The following is a 9,133-nucleotide window of genomic DNA, read 5'->3' on the forward strand; positions in this document are numbered from 1 at the left end:
TCGCTCAGATAACTCGCAGGACAATCCAAGTCACCTTTTTAATGAAATCTATATAAAAACACACATCCACATTGTTGTCTTCCTCCTTCCAAAAGACACAATTAGTTCAACTTAAAAGATGCTATAAAAATCAGTTCTGTCAGATTTGCAGTCCAACAAGTTTCTTGTGAGAAGAAAATACTCCCTTTGAGGGCAGCATTTTTTAAAAACCTCACAGACTTTCAAATACACAAAAAAACATTCAGGAATTTTTATTTACAAGCCTGCACATACCACATACCACATACCAAATACTAATTTAGCCTTTCTGTGTGCCCCATCCTGGGTTTCCTGCATGTGAGGATCCTGCTGCAACATCCCAAATCTGCCTCAGCAACAGCTGGGCTGCTCTGCAAAGAGACACTCTTGGAGCTGAAGGTTTCTTTACTTTTCCCTCGGCTGGCTCTGATCCCATCACATCTGGAAAGCCGCATCCAGCACTGAATGGCAGCTCTGCACTGAGCTGGGGGGAACTGATGCCCTAGGGATCTGCACAGTCCAGATCCAAGAAGTCAGGCTCTGAACTGAAGCAGTAAAAGATTTCTCCAGCTGAGCAAACACCTGACTGCTGAGAAAAGCAGGGCTTACTTACTACTGTTACTCTAGAAGGCTGAGATTATGGATGGAAAACAGGTGAAAAGACTCAAGGACCTTCATGTACTCGGCTCAGCAAAGAGCAGGTTATCAGGAAATTCAGTGAGTGTACACATCCTCACAGGGAGGCTTTTCATACCAGCACCTGTCTTCACACAGGTTTCAGTTTGAGTTTACCCATTTCTAAACCCCAGGTGAGTGAACTCAAACTGAAGGTGCACATCACAGAGCCAGGATGTCAAACCAGCCTCCTGAGGGGTTGTGATGGACAAGCTCCCACAGCAATTGTTTAAGGCAGAAGTGAGTGTTGTTTTTTAAGAGATGCTCTTTTTCAACCACAACCACGAAACCTGGAACAAGAAATGTCTCAGCTTCACACAGTACACAAGAAGGCAGCACAATACACTGCTTGCCTTAAACATACTGAACAATCCCAAGTGCCTTCACTGATGTAAAAAACAAAGAATGATCTGACAGCTCAGCCTCATGCCCAGATGCTGAAGTGTTGCTGAAGCCTTTCACCCCTCACTTAACTCCTCTGCTGCTAAACAGCAAATCCTGGCAGCAGCCACAAGCATGAAGTAAATGGGAAGCTCTTCTCTGCCAGCAGCTGGGAGAAAGTTCCATCTCTCGCCACTTTGCATGTAAAGAAAACTCCACAATAGTACTTGTGGTAATGCTGTTCGCCAGATTTTCCACTGACAGACTCTTGAGGAAAGCCTCCAGATAGGAAGTCTGCTCCTAAGGACCCTCTTCAAGTGGATGACTTTTGACTTTGGGAACGTATGGTTCATCTTCTCGAGGAACGGTTCCTTTTGTTTTCAGTACAGAGAAAAAGAGTACAAAGGAAAAGAAAGAAAAGTTGCTTTTACTGTGACCTAGGGAACACGGAGCTAAATAAATTTGATCAATATTTTGATTTCTCTGACAAAAGCTGCAATCAGCACTGACACAAACAACTGGATAGCAAGCTGGGGAGGGGGGGCAGGAGGGATAAATCAGAGCAGAGTTTCAAGATACTTATCTTTCCATCACAACAATTGCCACCAATGACAGTAATTTACATGGCTAATGGGCAGCATTATGTTTACAAAACCATTCTTGGGAGGGAAAAATCTAAACAATTTTTGCCAATCCAGCAAAGGAGCTGGTTTTGGATCAGATCCTGGGATTCTTTTTCCCCTTTTGTCTTATCTGAGGGTATTTTGTCAAGATGCCTTGCTGTGGAACAACACAAAGTGCCTTCAGAAGCATCTCTGCAAGCCACAGAGACCCGTGGAGGATGTGATCACCCTCCTGTCACAGCCTGAATTCTCCTACAGCAGGGCTGCCCCAGCCTCTGTGACAAGGGGAAATATCTATCAAGCAGAAAACCAACGGAGCCAAGGCAGCAGCCCCAGCTCCTCCATTCCATGCCACACTCTGTACCCCTCTGCTGAAGATAACCCCCAACGAGCCCCTTATCTCCCACACAGGGGCTGGTCCCATCCCAAAAAAACACATGCTGACCCCTCGACATCAGCCTGAACACCTGCTAATTCTCTGCCCTCCCCAGTCCTTGGTTTGGTTTTTATTTCCATGAAAAGCTCCCTGTCCCTTTGTTACAAGCTCTTTCGAGGCTCTGCCACAGACAGACACGCAGGTGGGATTGCCAGGGCACAGAAAAGGGCTCAAACTGGCTCAGTCCCTCTGGGTCTATGTAATGTTAGGACTATGCTCATCATTCCTTTAAAGCAGCATAGATAACCCCAGAAAGGTGAGAGCACGTTTTCACTAGACCATCAGCTAAAAAGAGACAAAGATTAAAAAAAAACCCAAAAAACCCATAAAAGCCTTTTCACATGCACAAGAAAAAAATAAAAATCAGCGAACTCTTGAGTAGTTTTAATATCAGGGAAAATTCCACTTTTGTCTGGAAAATACATGCACCCATTCTGCAGCTGTATCCAACAGCCAGCCAAGAGCCACAGAGAGGACAGTCCCGCTTTAAGTGCAAAACCTGAGGTAATTTTGGAACCTGTAAGCACTGATGATGCTTCTGAAAAAAGATTTATCAAAGCCCTGCGTGCATGAACAGTCAGATTTTGCCAAAACTCTCAGTGTATTGACAGGGCATGGGAAATCCATTTCATTAAGTAATGACCTTTTGGTCACACCAATTAACTCGATCATCTATCGACAGTCAATTTAGAAACGATCAAGGATGCACATTTCCCAGCACACAGTGAAGCTGACGAAGGACTTTATCACATCCCTGCTGCCAGCCTGGCATTGCTCCTGCATCCCAGGTTTGCTCCACCAAGTTCTGCCATCCCAGCACCATTTTAACTGCATAATTTCCCAAAGTCTTATATTTAACAAGGTGCTAAGCCATCCCAACTCCAACGGGAAGGTGGTTCAAAGACCTGAGCAGGAAATGAGACCAGGGAAGTCCGTCAGAACAAGGGAAAGAGACACAGCAAACTGAACACAAATGCAGTATTTCACATGCTAGATTTTAATTCTCCCACCAATCTGAGCTGAGAGCAAACCTTGGGGATGCTCACATTTCATTAACACACCTTTAATATTAATGACCTGTCCTAAAGAACTCCATGAAAGATCTGGAAAAAAAAATTAAAACATGAAAAAAACAAGAAAAGATAGAATAAACCAGGTTATTCCATAGCTCAGATGAATTTCATAGGGCAATAATAGGCAATGGTGTTTAAAACGCTGATAAAGATTTTTAAAATTATTCGAGAACATCTGATACGAAAGTTTCCCTGGAACACAGTAATTGCTTATCACAACCACCACAAAGTATGTTTATTACCCACGGAGATAAGACACGGCAGCTGCTGGACTTCTCAGATAAAGCAAGCCCATATCACAACAGCAGGATCACATGGATTAGGAGCAGCAGAGGATCTGACTCAAACAGAGGCACCAAAGGGCATCGGTGACATGAACAAAAACACGTCCAAGGGAGAAGCTCCGTGACCTACACACTCACAAACTGTCCTGACACCTGCAAACAGGACTGCGTTAGATAGACCCAGACACCTGGTTTGGCTCTCCCAAGGAATTTCCCTTCTCAGCAGATTTTTACCTTCCTGCAAGGGAACAGTGACCAGCCCTTCCTCTTCTTTGAAGCCTCCATTACTCTTCAGAATAAGGAAATTCAACAGTGTTTCAAGGATGACTTCAGCATAGTAGTGATAGTCAGACAAATTAGAAGCTCTTCAGGCTTCCCCCCGTGTCTGGTGGAGGGTTTGGCAGCTCTAAAAAGGCTTGAGAAAACACAGCTCAATGCTGCTTTCTATGAAGGTGGCAGATTCAGTTTTAGCAATTGTGGATCCTCTCATCAACAAGCTGTTAAGTCAGAAAAGCACAAACAGCACTTGGAGGTCACTTACTTCAGGGATTTAATAAATGCAAGGACACTTAAAGTGATGATGTTCTTCACGTTTACAGTGTGTAACAGCATCTTCTGCTCAGTGGGAACAAGTGGGGAAACTGAGGCAGAGACAGCAAGTGACCAACAGAAAGACAATGGAAAGAGCCAAAGTCACAGCAGCTCCAAATCCTGTGTTTGGAAGTGCTTTCCCAAAAAGAGAGGAAAGCAAAACAGACACCAAGCCACATAACGTGAATACTGGTGTAATCATAAGTCATGTTTTACAGCAGAAAAGACTTCAAAAATTGAAGTAAATTGAATTGAAAAAAACTGAAGACGAGTGAATACAAAGACTTGAGATTGTGATTTCCTGCAGTTTTGTGTCTTGTGAGTGGATTGCCCAGTCCTACCCAAACAAGGTTCATCATCTGCTCAAAGCTCTTCCTGCCATTGAGGAACTTCAGGTTTCTCCACACACGGGTTTTCCAGTGCCTCTCCTTCAGTCCGTGCAGAAACTGCACCTCCCTCCTCTACTTTGTCACTAGTTTTCAAAAACTGAATTCTCCAAGTTATGACTAGTTATGACTGACCAGCAGGTCTAGGAATTGTTGGGAAAAAGAAAAGGGAGATGGATAGACAATTGGATGGGATAATTACACCTCTTCACCTTCAAAAACCAGCTAAAAATCCACTCTGGGCAAGTAGATCCAGTTCTTCTTCAGAAAGTAACAAAATTGCACCAGAGTTGATTTTGGCCCAACCTGCACTTGGCAAATACTGATAACAAGGATTTACCATATCCCCTCTAGTATTACAGCTGACTATAAAACAAACATTTGCTTCCTACTGATAACAAAATGACTATGATCACTCAGGGTTTGTAAAGGTTAGGGTTTCTCTGTGACCCAAGGCAGACTTGTAATTCCCAGTGTCCATGCAAAAAATACCCTGCATATAACACTGGCCTCATTTTTCCCTCAGGTACCCACTCACCTCATGCAGAGATACAGTTTGGGATGGATTCCAGCAACAAATTACAATCAGATTAAATATTAATTCCCATCTTAATTATATAACCATGACTAGGCTTAATGGCCTTGAAGCCATTTAACCAGGAGAAGAGCATATAAATCGTGCAAGCAGCATCTCTTACACTGCAAAGGCCCAGAGTGGTTCACAAGCACCTGGATTTTTTCCCTGGGAGAACAGCCAGCCCTTGGAAAAGCAGCTCCAAGGGAGGTAAGAATTCGAATCATCTGGCAAGCAATATGGTATCAGGAGTCACAAACCCGTGGGACAGCACAACACTCTGCCCTCAGGATAGCTGGGCACTAGAGTGAGAAAGATCATATATGTGCTGAATAGTTATTGATGGATTTCAGCCTCACCTTTGACAGAGAGAAGCATCTTCATGTTTGGCTAAAGATGGGCCATGAGGATGCCAGAGCAGATGAAGTAACTGGCTCAGGATAACAGTGGGCACTCAGGAGAGGTGCCCTGTATGCCACAGCCCACCACAGCACTTCATAAACTCAGGAGGCCCTGGTGCAGAAACACCTGTGCTGTCCCACAAAAGCTGCCTCCAGCTCCAAATCAGGCTGCATGCAGGGAAAATCATCTCCCTTCATCCCCAGGGAAAGTCATCCCCAGTCACCCACCCCCAAGGGACCCCCAGAGCAGATCAAACCTGCTACAGCTGCAAAAGAGGGGGATATGCCCAAAAATGAGCCTGTTCTGCTTCACTTTGGACTTCAAGGCAGTGAAGGCACAAACACACACACTCCCCCCCCAAAAACAAAACAAAACAAAACAAAACAAAACAAAACAAAAAAACCCAAAACAAACAAACAAAAACACCAAAAAAACTCCCTAGGGAAAACAGGAAAGACAAAATCAGAACCAAGCCTGAGCAGTTTCTCCTTCAGTTTCACACACCAGAAGAGAAACAGAGAAACGCCAGCAAAAGCATTCCCCAGGCTAGAGCAGCCCCTGCCTGGCTCGGAGACTGGCTGTCATCAACAACCACGGCACAAAACGGCAGCGAGCTCCAAGCTCCGGCAGGAGAAACGGGATACAGGTGAAGAAGCCTCGCCAGCGCTGGGCGCACGACGTTTGGCACTGTCGGTGCCCCCCGTTTCCTGAGCGCTGTAGGAAAACACCCCTTTCCCTGCACCGCCCACCCCGGTGACACCGCCAGGCCACGGTGACAGGATCCGCGGGCAGGTAAAACATCCTGCGAAGCCGCGGCAGCAGCAGCAGGGAGAACGCGAGTCCCAACAATGGGAACGCCGACTCCCCCCGGCACAGGCGCCCAAGGCAGGCAGCGGGGTCACGCCGCCGAGGAGAACGCGACGGGAAGGATAAAACAAATCGCAACTCAAGTGAGGTGATGTCGAAAGAGGAAATGTGTTCTATAGCAGGAGAACTCGACCACAAAACCAAGCTACACAAGTCCAGATGGATTTTCAGCTGATCCCTCGGATGGAAAGCTCAGCACACTTCCCACCAGCACGTCCCCTCCCTGCAGAGAGCCCTAAGGAAAGGAATCACGGCAGCCCCCTTGTTTAGGGCTTGTTTTATTTCCTTAAACCCCTTTCCTGCCACTGCAGTGAAAACAGGCTCAAAGTCAGCAAAAGGCTCTCAAAAACACCGGATCACATCCCCAGCAAGTGTACACTGGCACTACTTCCATAAAGTCCAGAGGAGGGAAGGTTTTCCACTCTACTTCTCTCCGAGGTACCCCATACCCAGCGAGGCTTGAACTTTGGATCAAAACACACGCGGCTCTGGGATCAAACACAGACTTTCCCCAAACCATTTCAACCCTCTGCCAAATTAATTTCAGATTGAAACAAGTCCATGTTTTTCTTTTCAGAATCAAACCCACCTGTTGGAAAGCACATCACACATACCCAGAGGCACATCCAAGCACTGTACAGACACACTCACTGCCTCCCTATGTAAGACCTGGCTCATTGTTGGAAAACAAACAGCAACAATTCTCACTAGTTGCCTAACTGCTTGCAAGAAACACCAAGAAGCCACGACTGCAAATTCTCGCAAAGCATCTGAAGTTTTCTTGTTGAAGTGGGTTTGGAAAAACAACATCCACTCCACCAGCCCCGTTTTTTCTGGTTTTTTTTTCTTCTTTTTAAATCATTGTTCTCCATTACAAGCCTTGGGATCCACTTAGCTGTTTGCTCAAACACACAGGAGACAGAGCTCCCACCCAGTCCAGCCTACCTGCTCAGCTGCTGGTGGGGTCACAGCCTGCCACCCCTCTAGGAAAACCCACACTCGCTGGTGACAATGGGCCATTTACAGGGACCGTTATTCACTTCCACCATAAAGCTGCACCTATGTCGAATCATCACCTACCCCTAACGGGAGCTCACAAGGTTCTGAGAAAAAAGAAAGACAAGAAAAACAACCCTGCAGCCGTCCACGTGCTGTTATTATGCTCTGCTGAACCTGAATGCATCATAAAAGGAATAAAAATGTACAATGACATAGGGATTGCTCCTCCACCACAATACCCTGTTTAGGGGGGATTTAAACAACAGCAAGTCCCTGGCACACACTCACATTTTTTGGTACAGCACTGCCAGCCTGTACCTTTCCAAACCCTTCTCAGGGATGAGAACAAAACCTTTTGCGGGTTGTGCACACAGAAAGAAGGACCCCACACCCCAAGGTCTGATAGTTCAGCCGACCCTCAATGCAAACTTCGATGGCAACCACAGAAAGCCCCAACACACCCAGCGGCCGGTACGTGTGCCCTCGCACGGCGCCGTTTGCGTAACCATTGCAAAACACGGCTGCGAGGAGCACGGCTATCCCTGGGTCACTTCCTTGACCAACGGGACATCTGCCCGCCCGTGTGTCCCATGAGGTTGGGAGCAGGGCAAGGGAAGAGAGGGGCCCCTCTATGGCCTTGCTGGACACTTGGGCCTGCTCTGGGACACCCTGTGCGGGACAAGCGCTTCATTCCCCACCGCCCTGGCACAGCCACTGTCCCTCAGGCGGAAACTTGCCACTGTCCAGGCAGAGGCCGTGGAATGCTGCTGTTCCTGGTGTGCTGTCCTTCCCAGCTCCATATACTGACTGGAGTTCCTGTGGGGAGTGTCACCCTCAAAGTGGGAGAGTGTCACCCCCGAAATGATGATCCCAAAGGCAGCACCACCTAGGCACGGGGCCATGAGCATAGCGACCGTCCGACTTGGAGGAAAGAAGGGGATGGGGAGAGGGGGGGAATGGCCACAGAGGGACGGGACGGCCACTAAGGGGAGAAAGAACGACTGGCGTAAATGGCCACTAAAGGGGAAGGAGGGCTGGCACAGCGGGTGACCGGCCAGGGAGCGCATCCCCGCGGAGCCGCCCCCTGCCCATGTGGAGGGCAGGTGCCACCGCGGCCGCCCGCGGGCTGGGGGGCACCGATCCCTTCCCTCCCTCCTCTCCCTCCTCACCCACCTTGCGCGGCCAGGACGGCGAGGGCGGAGAAGCAGAGACAAAGCAGCAGGTCCTCCAGCGCCATGTAAGCCCCGCCGGGCGCCGGGAGCAGGGGCCGCCGCGGCCACATCTACGAGGGGAGCGCGCTCTCCCGCCGCCCCACCGCCATCTTGTGCGAGCGCCCCGGCCCCAGCCCCAGCCCCGCGCTGCCCGCCGGGCCCCGCTGCCGGGGGCGGCCCTGGACTGCCGCTGCTCCGCCTTTGTCAGCGGCCCGGCCGCCCCTCCGAGGGGCTCCTCCCGCCGCCCGCCAGCGCCCGCACCAACAGGTTGCTGCTGCCAGCCCGCGGCGGGGGGAGCGGCCGCCTTCCCTCAGGGTGGGGGACGGCAGGTGCGGGGCTCCTCCGCCCGCCGGCGGCTCCACAAGCTACAAATATTTATAACATTTTATGTGGGGTTTTCAAATAATTATTTTTTATTAGATCTCTTTAGTATTTGTTCCCAGTTTTGCCACGGGTGAGCCGTGGAGTGTAGCGGGCCGCCTCCAGCCCCGCGCTCCCCTCACGGTGCCGCCCGGGGACGCCTCAGCCCGGCCCCGGGAGTGGCCCCGCTGCCTGAGGGGGCCAACGGCAGGTGCGGGGCTCCTCCGCCCGCCGGCAGCTCCACAAGCCACAA

At 49.2% G+C, this 9,133-nt stretch overlaps 1 protein-coding gene across 1 annotated transcript in view; it reads right to left on the reverse strand.

Annotated features, from left to right (window-relative positions):
* Positions 1-8,764, reverse strand: part of IGDCC4 (immunoglobulin superfamily DCC subclass member 4) — an 87,967-nt gene extending 79,203 nt beyond the window's left edge. The window contains exon 1 of the mRNA XM_083870601.1: positions 8,483-8,764. Within this exon, the coding sequence (XP_083726727.1) occupies positions 8,483-8,591 (109 nt within the window). The 5' untranslated portion in view covers positions 8,592-8,764. The remainder of the gene's footprint in view (positions 1-8,482) is intronic.
* Positions 8,765-9,133: the final 369 nt, after the last annotated feature.

Source organism: Zosterops lateralis (assembly GCF_965231275.1).
Source record: "Zosterops lateralis genome assembly, chromosome: 13".
Taxonomy (NCBI): Eukaryota; Metazoa; Chordata; class Aves; order Passeriformes; family Zosteropidae; genus Zosterops; species Zosterops lateralis.